General features: G+C 37.6%; 3 protein-coding genes and 1 long non-coding RNA gene across 4 annotated transcripts; 3 read left to right on the top strand and 1 right to left on the bottom strand.

The window, feature by feature from the left end:
• Positions 1-1,759: 1,759 nt before the first annotated feature.
• LOC137582903 (uncharacterized) lies at positions 1,760-3,274 on the bottom strand. The gene is made up of 3 exons (XR_011033336.1): positions 3,159-3,274; positions 2,467-2,943; positions 1,760-2,372 (listed from the first exon to the last, which is right to left on the bottom strand). It is a non-coding gene; the product is annotated as an uncharacterized lncRNA (long non-coding RNA).
• Positions 3,275-4,207: 933 nt separating this feature from the next.
• On the top strand, positions 4,208-5,437 carry LOC137582902 (rho GTPase-activating protein gacZ). Its single transcript, XM_068297658.1, has 4 exons — positions 4,208-4,223; positions 4,314-4,798; positions 4,866-5,029; positions 5,098-5,437. Exons 2-4 carry the CDS (start codon positions 4,332-4,334, stop codon positions 5,289-5,291), a joined length of 825 nt encoding a protein of 274 aa, XP_068153759.1. The 5' UTR covers positions 4,208-4,223; positions 4,314-4,331; the 3' UTR covers positions 5,292-5,437.
• A 2,031-nt stretch (positions 5,438-7,468) lies between these two features.
• On the top strand, positions 7,469-15,264 carry js (jiangshi). Its single transcript, XM_068297101.1, has 5 exons — positions 7,469-7,968; positions 10,314-10,484; positions 13,303-13,561; positions 13,624-13,745; positions 13,807-15,264. Exons 2-5 carry the CDS (start codon positions 10,374-10,376, stop codon positions 15,181-15,183), a joined length of 1,869 nt encoding a protein of 622 aa, XP_068153202.1. The 5' UTR covers positions 7,469-7,968; positions 10,314-10,373; the 3' UTR covers positions 15,184-15,264.
• A 794-nt stretch (positions 15,265-16,058) lies between these two features.
• On the top strand, positions 16,059-17,223 carry LOC137582535 (putative SERF-like protein). The gene is made up of 3 exons (XM_068297115.1): positions 16,059-16,392; positions 16,764-16,869; positions 16,928-17,223. Exons 1-3 carry the CDS (start codon positions 16,386-16,388, stop codon positions 16,995-16,997), a joined length of 183 nt encoding a protein of 60 aa, XP_068153216.1. The 5' UTR covers positions 16,059-16,385; the 3' UTR covers positions 16,998-17,223.
• The last annotated feature ends 1,034 nt before the right edge of the window (positions 17,224-18,257 follow it).

Below are 18,257 nucleotides of genomic sequence, written 5' to 3'. Positions count from 1 at the left end.
TGTCGATGGACATTCCTTCGAAAACAGGAAAAAGATACAAAATACATCAATGTTTTCGTATGCCTAAAAGTACACTATGAATTTGTCGTATAAAACAATCACGACTCACATGACTTGGCATCTTTTGGGGGTAATTTTTCATTTTCATTCGTTCGTTTCTAAGTGACAAAGGGTAAAATTAGTTTGTTTAAAAAGTGTTTTTGGTAAGCTTGATATGGATTTAAAAGACAGTCCTTAAATACAGTATCGAAGTCAAGCGAAAAATAATCAACAGTTCTTCTTTTTAGCTGAATGCTATAATTACTAATTTGATCAATACGTATATGTTTGCTCCTACTCTCTTCTCTTGGCATGATGAATTAAAGCCTAACTATTCAGGGGCAAATTTAACCGCAAGCCAAGCCAAACAACAAGCCACAAACGTCTTGGCTTAATTGGAGGCTTTGCTGCATTAATTGACAATGACAACAAACAGACAAAACACTTTGATTGACACCTAACAATCATAATCATAATCATTCCCCTATTTTGTGGCCTAAACGCCACCGCAACAGCAACAACAAAGAGTTTAAAGATAATAGAAAACGAATAAAAAAACACTCGTCATAGATTCAGAGATTTACTTGCCTATTCACACAGAAATAAAAAGGTTTAATCATTGAACGCAACGCACCCGAAATAAGTAACCAATATGTGGGCTGGTTTTTAGTTTACGCTGACTTCAAATGATATATTCTACACAAAGACGATATATATACATATGTAGCTACAAATTTCCTGCTATATGGCTTGTGTTATTCCAAAACATTGACTTCTTCTAAGGTGCCTCCATCCTCAAGTTGAGCTAAAACCAATTAATCACTCACACCAATTTCCTATGTATGCACATCATTGAACCAAATTTTGTTCGTTCAAAGCATTGAATATTGAAAATATTTGTTGTAGTTTCATTTGATGGCTTTATTGTTGAAGAGCCATCGCACTGAATGTTGTTTCTGCTTTCAATTGTGGTTATTTCTGTTGCTGCTGCTGTTGCTGCCTGGGATGCCCTGTGGCTCTCTATGCTACACTTGTTGCCGCCTCTCCCGCTCCATTGCCATCGATTTGAAGGTTAATCCCATAGAGAAACATTGTAAAGACAATACATATATAGGCTACCTTTTTGGCATTTCAGAACATGTGTCGCCCCCAACCACAAATTCACAAACAACAAAAATGAAACTGAAAAAGTTAAATACTCTTAACTAAATATAAGAAAATATTTCAATAGGGCAACAATAATATGCAAAATATTCAGTTTGGTAACAAATTAGATCATTTGAAAACGGTTAAAGAATCTTTTAGAACTGGACATATTTATTTACACAGATTCTTCTTTTCAAGGTCCTTAAGGAAATGATTGAGTTTGTGTAAAGTTAAAGTTTTCCAAAATCTAGCTCATTATGTAGGATAACACTTACTCAATATACTAATGAAACTATGCTAACTTTAGTTCAATATAGACATTCGATTTCATTAGTGATGTCCAATCTGATGCAGTCATATTACCCGGTTATGCTTTTAGAGTGTATTGGAGTGTATACAATTATTTGGTATATTGCTTGTTAACAACAACAATTATTTTGTGGCTTATTGTTGGGCAAGTTCGTGTCTTGAATCTTTCGTTTCTTGACGCATCTTTTGTTTTGTTTTTCCTTTTTCTAAATAGAATGCCGCCATATAATAAATAGTTCACTGAAACTGACTCTGCAATAGGAAATCGGAATAGAAAATATAACTATATATATGTATTTGTATGTATGACGAACAATTAACAAAGTGCGCTGTTTGTTTGCTTTGATTTACTTAACGTTTTTCCCATTTTGTTTGACCTTTAATAGACGTAATTCGTGTTGTTTAGATTGTGCCATGGGGCATCTAAGCAATTGTAGGTTTAGAGCTGGAAGATGGAGCAGTTTTGACTCTCACACTGAGAGGTGCCAGCAATTGAACTTCACTTTCAATTGCGAGTGCAATCAAATGCTACGAATAAGTTGATAATCTTGGCTTATTCAATGCGCCAGCCTCTTCACGTTCGTCACTTAAGGTCAATGATATGGCAAGTTGACCGCACGCCGGACGCAAAACCAACCACCAACAACAAAAGCTGCGATGATCATCACTCACCGTCTTGACCTTGTCCCCCCCGAGTATTGTTGGGTTTGACAAATTTGTAGCAGGGCAAACACAGAAATTGCCACTTAAACTGGGCTCGCTATGTGACCGGATGCAAGAAATTCGTGAGTCTTGAGTTCGGGCATCAACAGAGATGATGGCAAAGGCTAAGGTGTTTACCTAGTAGTCATCCGCATATTTATACAGCTATTTAGCACCTTAAATAAAAAAAAATCATAATACATAATGTTGCAACAATTTGCCTATACTATGTATATACATATTACATATTACTCGAATTTACTCACTTACTGTTATCAATTATGAGATTTACGCCACCAGCGAACCGTAGACCAAAAGATCGTGTGCTATCATTTTTCAAGTTTTTTAATAAACGTGCGAATCTTTGCCGTTTGTTTGATGGGATGGGAAACGTTGTTTCTTGGTGGTGGTGGATAATTCTTGTATCAAGATGAATTACGTCGAATTGCACCAATTTGGCAATTAAACATGTGTATAGCCCACAGAGAGAGAGAGAGGACTGAGTTGGGAGCAGTTTGATAGAATGAGAGGGCGATGGCTAGAGAAGAGCATAAATGGCATCTACAATGCTGGTTCGCTAGCTGCTGTGTGACCTTCATTGCTGCTGCTGCTGTTGATGATGATGATGACACACCTACACAAACACACACACACACACATACATATAGGTGTACATAGTTCTCATTCTCGTATGTTGTAGGCCTCCACACCTTCTTCTATGACTATTGAACCCGTTGACATCGCCTGCTAATTGTTAGAAGGAAAAAAAAAAGAACAAAAAACTATGAGTCGAGAGCATCAAATGTAAAATTCGTGATATGCAAGAATCTTCAAAATGTTAGAAATGTGAGCAACTGAACCAATTGTTATTACATAAAATTTACAAAAACTGGAACTACCAAATATAACAATAGTTATGTAAATTAAAGGTTCTTGTGATACTTGGCAATAAAGTAACCAACCTTTCTCTTCAACCGTTCGTCGAATAACAGTAGTTCTTCTCAAAGATCGTCTTACGGAAATATTTTAACACTTTGACATCAGTTTTCTTTACTTTTTATGACCTCGAACAAACAAAAAATCGTTTTGATAATAATCAAAAAGGTTGCCTTGAAAAACCAAAACATTATGTAATCTCAATAACAGTCAGAGGACTTCGCTAGAAATGAATTAGATTACAAGTCCATTTACATTGCTACATACTCGATCAATAAATGCAATTTCTAAACTTTATGTCGTCAGATTGGAATTCCCTCAGTTTGAATGTTAAAGTTGCAAACATTGACTCCAACTTAATCACTCTTGAATCATGTAATATATAGGTAGATATTATCAGATAAATTGTACAAACTATAAGTAAAAGGAGGTGAATCATTTTGTTGATTTGTCAATGCCTTTGCCATACATATATCAAATCTTTTTGCAAATACTTTGAGCAAAAGACATCAACTATCACTCTGGCAATAACTTGACCTTAAAAACGGATTTTTGGCTGTGTCAAATGGAGGTAGCCCAAATACTGATGCTGCCGCTGCTAGTGCTTCTGATGAGGATGATGATGACGATGATGAAGATGGTAATGATGCTGATATGGCCAGCTTCATCATTGGCAAGTCATTGCTCACCCAATTTCGAAAACATATTAACTCACACATTGAACTGGACTTACTTACCCAAATGTGCCCCCAACTTCTCCCCCACACACAGTATCCAATCCAAAATCGACATTAAGACAATTCCACAATAATAATAACAAATAACAACGATAATAACAACAATTCATGGCATTCAATGTGTAGATCGAATTTCACTAATAACCAAACCAGCTGAAGATGAAGTAGATGGTAACCCAAAACCAAGGTCAGTTAAACGAATTCAAATATGCATTACATTTACATTACTGACAGCTACGTAATATGTGTCTAAATCTGTGTTAAAGGTCGTCAAATTGTTTCATATCAGAGTAGGCATACAACGGGATGAAGTTGAAAATATCACAGAACAATTGAACTCCCATCACTCTAAACGTAAAATTAAATCAACAAACATCATAAAAAATCAGTATATATTTCTAATTGTTTATATCATCATTATTATTGTTAATATTCATTATCAAGAAGAGGCAAGCGAACAGAATGGACAACGACGAGGAACAATCGCAGCTAAGCAGCAATAACAATATTGCCATCGATTCTTTGTATGATGACATTTGCAACGGTTCGCAGCAGTCACAGCAGTCGCTATCCATGCCATTGGAGTCCACATCGGAGTCGGAGATGATGCCGCCAGAGATATCAGCTGAAGCAGCAGCAGAAAATGCACCAGTGGCCGAGGAGAAGCCAATCCGTGTCCGTGATATGATCAATTTGTATAACTTTGCCACAAAAAAGAATCAGGAATTGGCTCAGGCCAAGTCAATTTACTTTAGCAGCAATAACAATTACAACAACAACAGCAACAACAGCAGCAACAACAACAACAACAACAACAAATTAATTACCATTGGAGGTAAGAACGATCTGGAGCAGCAAGAGTGTTGCGATAGCATTTGCTGCAATTTGGAAACCATGGATGAGCAAGCCAAACTGGCTATCAGTGGCGGGTAAACAAAATCTAATTTATCTGATACTGATATATCCTCTGATCTCAATTGTTTTCGTTTGTCGCAGTCGATTCAATTCCGCCTCAGGAAATTTTCGTGTAACTACAACAGATGGCAAAACATCATTGCGTCAATCGATTGATGCTGGTGGATGTGATGGCCTAAACGGATCCGGAGGAGCCGTCGAGAAGTCTTACCAGAGCAAGACTACCATTCGACGCACAGATCAGGGTGAGATTCATTACTATCATTGGGGGGCCTGCCTATTCAATATACAATCCTTCCTTTGTTTTGGTTAGGTGTTCGCATAATCATAGACATATTTTTCGATAAGAAGGAAACTGACATTGAGATTGTTGGCAGTCGCGTCGAGACTGATATTCCAGAGAGCCGTATTCTGGCTGATTTCCAACAGCATTCGCTGGCCATGCAACAGAAACAGCAGGAGGATGAGGATAAATTGCATCATCCCATTAACGTAATTCAGGACTAAAAACCGTTAACAAATTGCTACTACATCCAAATACTTCTCAACACAAAACAAAATTTCATGTTACGTATACGACAAGTTGTATGTTTTTATTTGTATTTGAAAGAAAAAGAAAAAAAAAGTAACTTTCGGGCCTTTATGCCATTGAATGACTGTCGCTTTGTGTTTCTTCATTTTCTTTTTTATACCCTTGCAGAGGGTATTATAAAATTGGTCAGATGTTTGTAACGCACAGAAGGAGACGTTTCCGACCCCATAAAGTATATATATTCTTGATCAGCATGAGAAGCTAAGTCGATATAGCCATGTCCGTCTGTCCGTCTGTCCGTCGGTGCGTACGCGTTTTACTCAGCCATCTTAAGAGCTATCGGGATGAAATTTTTTTTGGGAGCTTTTTTTTACCCGGGTGAGATAAAGTATGAAAATCTTTGGGATCGGACTACTATATCATATAACTCTGGAACAAAAATTTTTGAAAAAATTGGAGTATCCCCATGAAATTTACCAATATAATAGAATTTGATATAAAATCTCAGATCCCAAAATTTATCCCTGATCGGATAAATAGAACACAAGTTACAGTCTATATAAATCGGTTCAATCGCTGCCGGCAGCTCTGCTTGCTGCCTACTACGTCATCATCAAATCAACAGAGCACATGCATACACACACAGACACAACGCTACATAAACTGTATGTGTATGCGTGCGTTGCTTTGCTTAGGGAATGAGGGAAGAAGAAGAACAAATTGTACATAGTATGAAGAGTAAAATTGTTTTGTTTGTATATTAATGAATTGAGTTGCAGAAAACAAATTTTGAACATGTGAAATTATTATTGTCAAGGACTGCAAGGGTATATAAACTTCGGCATAGCCGAATTTAACTTCTTTGATATTTTTTTCTTCTTTTGCTTACACTTCCTCACGACGAATATGAAAACTGAGAGCACTGAAAACCTAGAAACTCAATGAGGCAACACACGACCAGACCAGACCGACCTACCGACCTATCCATACTCATAGCCCCTACCCAGAGCCATTGCAGTTCTCAGTTGTGGTTGCTTATTTGGTTTTCTTTTTGTATTTTTACATGACAAAAAGGGCCTCCTCACTATTCACTCGACAAGCAAATAAACGCCATGATTTGAAAATGGAAAAATTGTAAATGAAAATGAAAATCTTCAGCCTCTTACAAAACTCACAAGAAATCTGACGAAGCCGCCAACGCCGCCAAACGATGAGATGAAGCCACTGATCTGATGATGGCAATGATGATGAAGTTTTGGCTTTCGTAATTCGCAATTCGGCTACAGATCGGCTAATCTCATTTGAAAGATCTACTCCACTACTCTGGTTTCTTCTGTACTTACTCGATTGCTCTATTTAGCTTTTGCCTATGTGCCAAAACGTTCCAATAAATTAGACAAATAAACACTGCGGCATTAAGTGAAGGGTCGGCAGCTCTCAAGCTAAACAGCGGGCGGCATACCCAATGCTAACATCATCAAATGGGGGGTTGGGGGGTTTAATGGAAATGAAAATGCAAAACGAAGCTGCAATGTTAACGCTTTAGTGACTAAGGGACTGAGGGACTGACAAACTGACGAACTGACTACCTTAGGTACTGAGGCACTGGATGTACGCTCCACTCAAGACTGGCTAGCCCACTCGCCCACATTTCCCCGTTCGTCTAAACAAACTTCGGTTATTCACGACCAGTTACAGTGGTCCAAATATCTTGACAAATAGCCAAATATATAGAAAGAGTAACTGAAATATATTGAGCAGTCCTCGGTAGATGAATTATCTAAATGGCCCAGTCAATAGGGCAACAGAACAACAAGGATCCGGGTTCGACTTCCAGGCTAGTGCCTACTTGATCTTAAGCCATAGTTAAGTTCTTCAAAAACATCATTGACATGGCATTTGGGTTATAGTTTTCAAATGACTTTTAACCACTGTGCTTGAATGCTTTGATGATGATAATGATGCTTACGACCAGCTTGGCGCTTGGCGCTTCTTTTGTATACTGTGTGTTGCGGGCGGTCTCTGTCTCAGTCTCTGTCTCAGTCTCAGTCTCCGGTCTCTGCCTCGAATCTCCGACAGAGTTTCAGGTCTAATGTGAATTTTAAGCCAAGTTTGTTGCATTTGGTGGCATCAGTTCTCTGCGCGACTTCATTCCGTGCGGTTGTTAAAGCCGCTTCAAAACAGGGGAAATTCAAAATTATAAAACCCAAAATACATAGTCGTAAAAAATTCACAAATTTGTCGCGGGCCGTTTGAAGTGAAGGACTGTGAAATTAATAAGTATTAAGTGTAAATGGCATGCCATCAGCAAGAGCCTAAAAATATTGCATAATTTATGAGAGACATATCTCTACATACAGCTCATGTAGGCCTGACTTAATAATATACTAAATATTGTCTGATGATTCGGATTCTTACCCAATTTGGCGCGTGTGATCTTGACTTTGTTTTATCTCGTATCGAGGCGAGATAGAGAGAAACTGCATCTCTGGATGCAAATGTCTCTGTACAACCTGACATTTGATCTTTAAGAAGATCGCAATGCAGTAAACGAGTGTGTGAATTTACAACGCGATATGACCATATGGAATACACATTTTAGCAAATCAACTCCCACAAAATACACAAATCAGCTATAGCAGCATTACGAAGGTGAGCCATAAACACTGCATCTTAATCACTTCCTCCGCATGGATCGCTTGCGCTTGTCTCTCCGTCTGTCTGTCTGTCTCTCATTTTGCTTGGGGAAAACAATTAGAAGTTGGAAAACAAGAAGAAGAAAAAAATGGCCCTGCTATTGGTTGGATACTTACACTTAAATATCCAAAGTAATCAACCTGTGTAATGCCACCTAATTGGCATAATTGTTGCCTTTTGGTTTGCTTTTATTGTCGATCGTCGAGAGTTAAATTCGCTATGCTCTTTGGCTCTTCTCGGTGGAAAATTGCTTGGCAAAAATGTCAAATAGGCTTTTGTTTGGTTGCCAGCTAGCCACAAGGCAAAACTCAACTCAACTGAAATGAACTGAACTGCAAAATTCAAGCGTCACGAGACGTAGAGTTCAGGTCGAGAGAGGATCAGGCAGCAAAATATTTTTTTTGCCAACTTATTTTAGTGTTTGTCAAAAAGGTCAAGACGAAAAGGAAAAAATACACTACCAAACTAGATGCCAACTTGTTATTGTTGTTGTTATTGCCAGAGGTGGATATGCTACTGCGGTTCTTGTTGTTGTTGTTGATGATGATGATGTTGCTGCTGCTGTTGTTGTGGCGGCAACTGTTGCCTCATCTCACGCACTTGGCGGCCACAAAATGTTGCGGTTAGCATTGAGACCAATTGCTCTTGTTAGCCAAATTAACTATGCCAAATTGAACGCATTCACATTGAATGAAAAGTGCTTCAATCTCATTTCATGTAGGCATATATATTTAAATATCAAAGATCATAGAAAATATGAAGGTGAACCAAAAGCCAATCAATATGTAGATCATCTTGAGGTTTTCGCAAGTCACTTGAAATACTTTCAAGTATATTTTCGAAAATTTCATGTAAATTAGAAGCACTTGACTTATACAGGTTTGTTTAAGAAACTAAAATAGACGTTAAAGCCTAAAGGACTCTCTCTAAAGACTACTAATATAGAAGAGCTTAGGCACCTAGGCAAAGGATAAGAGCGGTTTACTCTGATGGCAATTAGAGCTAATCTCCACTTAGATCCACTGAAAGAACGAGTACATATATCAGCAGATCCTAAGGCACCTGCTGTAGTCGAGAAATTGAATCAGTCTTAAAATAATAGGACCTCTGCATTGAACAGATCTCCTAGTTGGTGTCTTTTGAGGAATTTCTTACTGTGTCGGTTGAAAAAGTACTCAAGGAGTTTCGCTGTAGCCCAAGCAGAGAGCTGTCCATGAAATAGATTCGAAGTATGTTAACTACAGCTAACTATCAACTACTAAAAGTAAAAGGATAGAAGTTTTTGTTAAAGAAAAAGAGGACTCTAAGCTTACGTAGTCAATAGGGAAATATAATTACCAGTAAATCTCATATATAAGTTTAAAGAGTTAAAAGTATAATAATAGTATATTAATACTCCATCACTTAGGGCTTTGTATATAAAGATAACACCCAGCACTATTAATCAAAGACATAAGATTAATGAAGGGTATTAAGAGAAATAAGCCATTGAATTGAAATCTAATTGTATTCGATATTTTTAGAGTCTTTTTGAATAAAATAAATACCCTTCAAAGGCAAATGCTTTGATCATGCCATAAAAATTTGTATAGTCATTTAAATATTGATGTATCTGCCACTGCTATGGCAGAATAGGAAAACTATTTATGTATATTTACATATACAAGTACTTAAACCTTTTTTTTTTTTTTTTTGCATTCCATTGTGAATATTATTTCCAAGAACAATCTTAGAGGAGCTAAAGTTAGGCGAGTTCAATGCGATTGAGTTCAATTTCGGCTCAAAGCAGCTCTTTGAAGCTGCAACAAGGTTGCACAATTGAATTGTAGGTGGAGGTCGACCAATGGGCAGTGGCAGTGGCTGGGCCATCAAAATCAATTGGTAAAACTAAATAAAATTTCATTAGCAAACAAAATAAATGTTGACTGTTTGATTGGGTTACAGGTTAGAAAACATAAAACTTAAGCAGCTTTACATACATTAGACATTGATATTAGTTTTGTTTTTTTTCACTCGAAAGTTTTTGTACTTGCATTGAGTAACTGACGAACTGCAGTTACGCAAAACTTAAACAATAATAATAGAGAGTTATGGACAATAATGATTATTATTTTGATATTTTCGTTATTATTGTTATTACATTGTATAAGGGGCAATTAGCGCTTACTTAGGGCCAACTTTCCATCATCAATTGTAGACAGAAAGCAGCAGAGACAATAACTTACTTCCATATAAACCATTTTTCTCCACCAACTCGACTTTTTTCATTATATACATATGTATTTATTTATAACTTTCAGAAACACAAAACGACTTTAATTTTCAATTTCGAAGAAAGGCCAACACCAAAAATCAACAAAATGCCACCAAAAGCAGCAACAACAATAACAACAACGCAATCGTTGAACACGAAATATATACGACTTTTGGCCCTGGCTTTGTTCTGGTCAACGCTATTTTTGGTCAGTGAGGTAAGTTAAATTAGACAGTGAGAAAGAGATAACTCTCCATCGCCATCTCCACCTCCAACTTTGATCTCCCAGCCATCCATCTACCATTTGGCCATTGGAAGAGATCATTCCTATTCACAATTGAAATGCAAATTGTGAAAATTATAGTATAATCTTGGCGATAAACTGCTTATTAGTTGGAATAATTAATTGTTAATATATTTATTGTAAGCAAATGTTAGCATGGCTTACACACACATACATACTATGTATGTATATTAATTGAATATTTTCATTATATACATTTATTTATAAAGTTTTTCATTTAGATATGTATTAACCGTTAATGATAGCATTTATGTGCACATTTATGAGAGCCAAGAGCTCAGGGGCGTAGCCCGAAGGGGCATAATGTCATTGGGTTTTATGTCAAGACATTTTGGTCATTTGTCAATGATAATGATTATTGTTTTGACATTCCCAAAGAATGTCTATTGGAAGATCAGTATAAGAAATAGTTTACAAAGTTGCCTTGAATCTTCTTCTTGGTTTAGGGATAGCATTTTCCGTCAAGGATCTTGATCCTGGCCATGTTTTTATAGAGTTTTCCCATTAGTCACCCATAAACCAACCAAAGAGCAACAACAAATGAGTATTGTCGCTTCCCAAGCACTTCAATTTGTTGTTGTTGTTGTTGTTGTTTGTGGCTGTTGTTAGTTTATTTTTTAAGCAACGACGGAAAATGTTGTAATTTTTGCGCTCTTTACGCTTTGTTTCATTTTTAATTTATTCTATGTGTGTGCATCTTACACTATTCACACATTCAGCCCCCATATGAATGCATGGCAAAGGTCTTTCAAGTATATTAAAAAACAAAAACAAAAGACTCTTTTGGCTGACCAAGTGACCTTTTTTCTTCAAAAGTTTTTCCTTCGTTTCGCCTGTTTTTTTTTTTTTTTTTTTTTTTTTTGTTACTGACACTTTTGCAGAAATGGAACAGAAGACGAATAGAAAAAAAAAACTGAAACTAGGTTGATTGTTTTAACTGTTTGCATACAAGAAATGGTAAATGGTAGATGAAGATGAGACTTAAAGACTAAGACCTAAGACTTAAGACTCTTATGTAACGGACGAGTGGGCAACGAGGCGACCAAAAAGAAGAAGCAGTTGTGATTTGTATCCATAATATGCGTTAAATTGCAGAGCATTTTAATTTATTTTTAGCTGTATTGTGTTTGGCTGTTTTCTGTTTTTATTTTTAATTGAAAAACGCTGCGTTGTGACTAAATGGAGGGAATAGACGGAGTTATAGGCCTTGTTTTTCGGAAATATGTCTAACATTTCGAAACCAGTTAAAATGCACAGCAACTATCCTTATCCAAACACACCAACTAATTCATTAGGGAAATTTACTTAGATTAGATAACTGGGGGGTACGTTTAGGTATGTATGTATATATCTTTCTAAGTTTTAACCTTCTTGAAATGTAGCAAAGGTTTCTGCTTCAAGCCAGAAGTCATGAGCAACCTTAAAAATTGTTATCTAAAGAGCTATCATAAGATTCTTTTATTTCCTTTATAACTAGAATCAGCAGACTGTGTCAAAAGACTTTTTACAATTTCAACAAAGCTTAAACTGGTTGCGAATTACAAGTTGATGGAGCGAAAAAAAGTAGTTCTAAGCCTTCTTTAAGTTGTAAGGTTTTACTTCTTGTAATATTTTGTAATATAGTCTTCCATTTTAGACCTTCTTGGCAGTAATCACTCAAAAAAAATATCTTATCATGACCTTTGGTAATATTAAATATTCAAAAATAGGAGGCAAAACAGCTTTTGTTTTTATAAAACTTATTAAAAATAAATTTAATTGATTTTTTAGAACTGCGCACTAATGTTAACGAATCTAAATTAATCACTCAATCATTCTAGATCAAGGTTTTTTATGTCTTCCAATTCCAATTTGTTTTCTTATGTTTTTAATTTCTTTTTTTTTTTTGTTAATTGTGGGCTGCGACCTATTTAAAAAGTATGCTTAAATTTGCATTCTAATTACGGATGAGGGAAATAAATTTCGAAACGATTCCAATTATTAGTTTTAAATTCATTTTTGGACTTTCTATTTGTGTGTGTGTGTTGCTCTCGGAGCTTGTTAATCTAGTAAACTAAGCATATAAGGGAAGATTCAAGCAATTTGAAAGCCCACAGTATTTTTAATGGGCAATCATCACATGACCATGTATGTAGATAGGTGGCTCTCTATAGCTTGGTGTCAATGTGAATGGATGAATGAATGGTTAGAAATGTGTAGAAGCTAAAGGGAGCTCTAAAGATCTTGTTGATAACTTGCCAATACTGTCCAGTGGTATTAGCTTTATATTTGGTGGCTGGCGGTGGTGTGATGGGGGGGGGAGTGCCTTTACATAAGCATTGGGGAATGCTTGGGAAAATATATTTTATTCACATTTTTTCACGGACTGTGCGGAAGCTTCTTCTTCATCTTCTTTACATTCACACGTACTCATAGTGAGATCCAGTGGCAGATTTCGATAAGTCAAGTCATTGGGCTATAATTTGCGACTAACAACAACAACAGCAGCAACTACAATATGAAGACTTTTTTTTCTATATAATTAAATAAAACAAAACAAAAAGTTGACATTTCACACAAAAGAGTCTGTTGCAAAAGTCGTAACCCAAGCCGATGTCTAAGCCATGTGCCAAGTGCCAAGTTATGACATCATTTCAATTCAACACGAGATAATACAAGTACTTCGTAGATTTTAATCAAAACATCAGTTGTTAGACCAATCTAAGCTCCGTCTCCCTCTCTCCACATTTAGGGACAAGTTGGCAGCTCCACAAATGCACCACGTCCCATTGCAAAGACGTCATTTTCCTGTGCGGGGCGACCATCTGGTTACTATGCCGATGTCGAGACCGGCTGCCAGGTGTATCATATGTGCGATGGCCTGGGACGACAGTTTACCTATACGTGTCCAAATACCACACTCTTCCAGCAGCGCATGCTCGTCTGTGATCATTGGTATATGGTCAATTGTTCCAAGGCGGAGAGCAATTACGCTGCAAATCTATTGATTGGTAGGTGCACACAACACACTCTGATGCTCAGGTGTAACAATCTGTCAATTCCTTACTAATAGGTCAGCGAGATAAGCCATTTGTTAACGATGAGGAGAACAATTTGCGTACACCTAGGCCAGATCTGTTGGATCGTCCATATGCTCCAGACTATTCGGGAGAGTCTTTTAGGAGTCAGTATAAGGTAAGCAAGCCCATAAGGGACTTTAGTTTCATCAACTACATTACATTATGTATCCTTCCAGCAATTAACGCCCAATCAGAATCAGATACGCGATGATTCCTACAAAGGATCTGGCAAATTAGAAGGACAATCGACGCAAACACGTTGGCGCATTCCCCCGCCCAGTAGAACAATTTTGCCACCCGCCTACGAGCCACAAATTGAGAATGTGCTGCCCAGCACCACGGCCAAGCCAAGAGCCATTATTACCACTAGATCCACCACAACCACAACTACTAGATCAACAACCACACAAAGACCCATCAAACGGACAGAGGCTTTACTTACACGAAAACCCTTTGACCTTTCAGACACCACCGACTTGGGCACTAGCCACAGCACACGCTACAACACATCGGCGGACTTTAACTCGGCGGAATCTCCTAGCAAAAACGTGACAACCAAGTTGAATAAATTTGTGAAGCCACCATCGAAAATCTATGAACCACCCTTTCTGTATCCCATTTACAATCAGGATCAGGACGAAAATCAGGTCCTAATTACCTCCACAGGGTCGCCTTTTACTCGTCGGGATAGTGTATTTGCCAGCAGCACCACAACCACATCGCGACCTATAAGCAAACCCACGACCTTGGCGGGTGTTCCGTTCTCTTTTGCCTCTTCGTCACATCCCACGGCCTCCAGCACTGTGAGAGTGGCACAAGCTAAGATTGAAAATCGCACTCCTGCTCCGGCTCAGAGTTTCCGTTTGGTTACATCGGCAACGCCAACAACTGCACCACCTCCGGCAGCAGCTGGACAATTACCCTTCAATGACCTTCTGCCGCCCTTTGTGGACTTTGTTCCACATGACATTGCCACCACTCAGGGTCCTCCCATATACTACGAATGGAAAGTTCCCTCCAATGGCTTAGAACCACCCAAAATGGATCCACCCATTGGTGTGGATGGCCGGGAATATCCTGAAACCACAGGCGACTACAATAGTGCGGCTAATCCTCGTTTGAATGATATAGCCAGTCATAATCAACCTCCATTGCCAGTGAGCAAGAGTAGCAGCACTCGCCGATTGCCCAGTTCTCGGTCCATCAAGCCCAACGAATTGCAGACAGTGCAATCAACAACTGCGGCACAACGACGCTCCGATGTCCTAGTGTTCAGTTCCACAGATATAACACAATTAAGGAAACAGCTCTTGATACCCGAATATGCATTTCCATTAGAGAATATTGGACGCACTGGCTATGGGCCCGGCTCCAGCAACTCTGGTGATCTATACAATTCATTTCAACTGAAGATACCTGAACGTCGCTTTGGATTAGCTGCAACTGGATCTGCTAGTACCTCGAGTCGCTGGTTCGGCGAAAATCCCAAGTGTCCCGAGTGCCATCCATCGTTTGTACTGCCCGGCACTTGTGAGCCATGTCTGCAAAGATAGTCTAGCTCTTAGGTTCCCCCCATCCGTCTTCCATTTGTCCACCCATTAACCATAAATTGCAGTATAGTTTATGCTCCTATTTTCCACACATTTTAATGTTAATGTTATTATTATGTACATATGTATTGTATAATCCAAAGTAAAGGATAAAAATCATTTACAATATTGTAAACAAATAAGTTTTTTCCTCCTGAGAGATGTGCTTAGAACTTTCTGTCATATGTTTGGAGTACTCGTCTAATAAAAGTGATAAAAGTGATTGGAAAGAAATATGGGAAATATACCCCGCAAATCGGATGATTATAATATTGGACCACCGATAATGGTGAAACTTAGCGATGCCGATAACTATTGGACATGGCGCATACTAATACGATCCTACCTTGAAGCAGTAGATCTCTGGGACTATGATTCACCAAAGACAGTAAGCATCCTTGGGGTATAGTTTTTGTAGAATAATTTTCAGTCTTCCTTGCAGTCTGCTCAATCAAAGTTCATTTTATTAAACTCCTTGGAGCCGTGGATAATATTACGAGAATATGAAAGTAAAAACTCCAAGCAAATTTACAGGCATCTTGAGCAACGATTTGGTACAGTGCAACGCAGCTTACGCCATCACAAATCTGAGTAAAAATCTATTCAAATACTTATAATGTTCTGACTTGTAATTTAAATAAAATAATTTCACGCGCCTTTTATTTGACATCTTTATCGTCTATCGGCTATCGCAGGCACCGATAAGTATTGTCCCAACATGCGCGAGCTCGCGCGAACATTCGACATGCAACAAAAGAGTCGAACTCGAACAAAAGAGTCGAGCTCGAACATTAGAGTCGAACAAAGGAGTCTTTGTGTTTGAGTCCGAACATGTTCGAGTTCGAGAGTAATGTTGTGTTTATGTCGACAAAATAAATTTTCTTCCAATTTCATAATAAAAAGACACAAAAATCCGGATAGACAATAACAATACACTGTGAAAACTCCAGTGAAACAATTCTAGCGACCTTTTTCCATTATTGCACTGCATCATAAGCGTTGCAGTCAAATTCTTTCCCGGTACCTTAGGGTGGCAAAATCAATTTGAAGCCAGAAGAAAACAAACACAAATAACCAAAATTGCAGAGTACCTTAAACAAAAGCGTCACTATCGCGTTTATATAGTAGTAGCAACCTGTCCAGAAGTTAACAAATATATTAGAAACATGACACGTAAGTAGTCAAGCCTGGTGAATATTGCTGCTGCTGCTGGTGGCTGGTTTTTAAGAGATCTGCTGTCCACATCATTAAAATACAAATGAATGGCGTCATTAGTCCATTAGTTAGAGATTATCTCACCGCCACATATTAGCATGGGCGTTGACATTGTGCCCTGTGACTAAATTGTATACGCAGGCAAAATCGATGCTGAGGACTTGCGGCCAGTTTGGCATAGCATGTGGGTGCTGGGGCTGGGGCGGCGGCGGCACATTGTAAATTCTAACCTCTCAGACCACGCGCCATTTGGGCCTTTATACTAATCGCAATCAAATGACACCTTTCTTTGTCTTCGTATGTTCTAAATCTTTTTTTGTTTTTTGCAGGTGGCAATCAAAGGGACTTGGCTCGGGCAAAGAATCAGAAGAAACTGGCCGACCAGACCAAGGGAAAGCGAACTGATAATCTAACTGTGGAGCAACGCAAAGCCCGGTAAAATTTTCAATATAATTAAGAGTTCTTTTGTTTTAATATTTTTCTATACTTTCAGAGATGCCGAATTAATGCGTGAAAAACAAAAGAAAAAGGAGGAAGCAGCCGCTGCTAGTTCGAGCAAATAAAAGCAGGCCCCTTCTCCCAACAATTACACCGACTATATAACCAGATTCAGCTTGTAAAATAGATTTTTGCGAAAATACTTTGAGGCACACTAGCAGATCGGTTTAACTATAGTCACTTACACAGTTCGTTATTCAACATACACACACAAAGAGAATGGGCTCAAAGGAATTTCTAATTAATTCGTTTACATTAAATAAATATGTTGCTTTTTTTCTGAACCAATTATTTATCCACACAACTGACAAAATTATTTACTGTAATTAATTATGAATATATATATATATAAATTTTCCGAATAAAACATAATATGCAGTCAATCCAAAAAACAAAAATGGCAATATTGCTCTATAAAAAACATAGATTATATGTACTATTGTGTTTGAAGAAAATATATAAATATATGCTTAGTATTAAATAAATAATAATACTATAGCTATAACTCTTAGAGAATGTGAAAGAGTTTAAGATTTAAGAAATGGAACACTTGCCAACGATAGAACTCAAGTGCGCTTCAATAAATGGCTTAATTAATGGCCAACTGGAAAGCAAATGATCATACACAGTGAATAAAGGCTTAAACCCAGAGTCTTTGTTAGCTAAGGTAGAGACTCATTTAAAAATTTATTGTAAATTGGTTTAATATTGAATTCAGAAGCTAAATTAATCAGACTAGTCGATGCTTGAATCATGACAAGAATAATTCCATTAATGATTGAGGATTAGCTTTTATCAAGAAACATGGTTGATGCTTAAATTTAATCTAATCTTAATTGGCATAGTTTTATTAGCTTAGTTTTGGTTTTTATGAAATTTTATAAGTTGACTTTTAACCCAAATTGAGATTAAAATTTAGATCCATGACCTATGCCCAGTTTAGTAAGTCGTTGGAATTAGCATACAATCGATTGCTTCAAGAGATGCACGAACATAATTCAATAAATATGAAAGTAGCTTGGCCAAAAGTAGCGAAAATAAACTCTCTTGCCCAACAAAGACAACAACAACAGCAAACAGCAATAGTTGGTGGCCTATCTAACATTTACCATTTGTAGCAAAGTTGGCCAAAATCAACTTGGCCATGTCAACTAAAACTAACGGCCAGGCCAGACCAAAAATGGCAAAACGATCGGCTCCCTCGATGGGAATCCACGCGGATGTGCATGTAATGAGAATGGACAAGTTTAGTTAGCGGTTTGCAAGTTGTTGTAGCTTCTTCAATATTTTTAATGATTGTGTGCTGTAACTGATAGCAGGAACAG

Source organism: Drosophila tropicalis, unplaced genomic scaffold, assembly GCF_018151085.1.
Source record: "Drosophila tropicalis isolate 14030-0801.00 unplaced genomic scaffold, ASM1815108v1 contig_859, whole genome shotgun sequence".
NCBI classification, from domain to species: domain Eukaryota; kingdom Metazoa; phylum Arthropoda; class Insecta; order Diptera; family Drosophilidae; genus Drosophila; species Drosophila tropicalis.
This window is presented reverse-complemented; position numbering and strand designations above follow the sequence as displayed.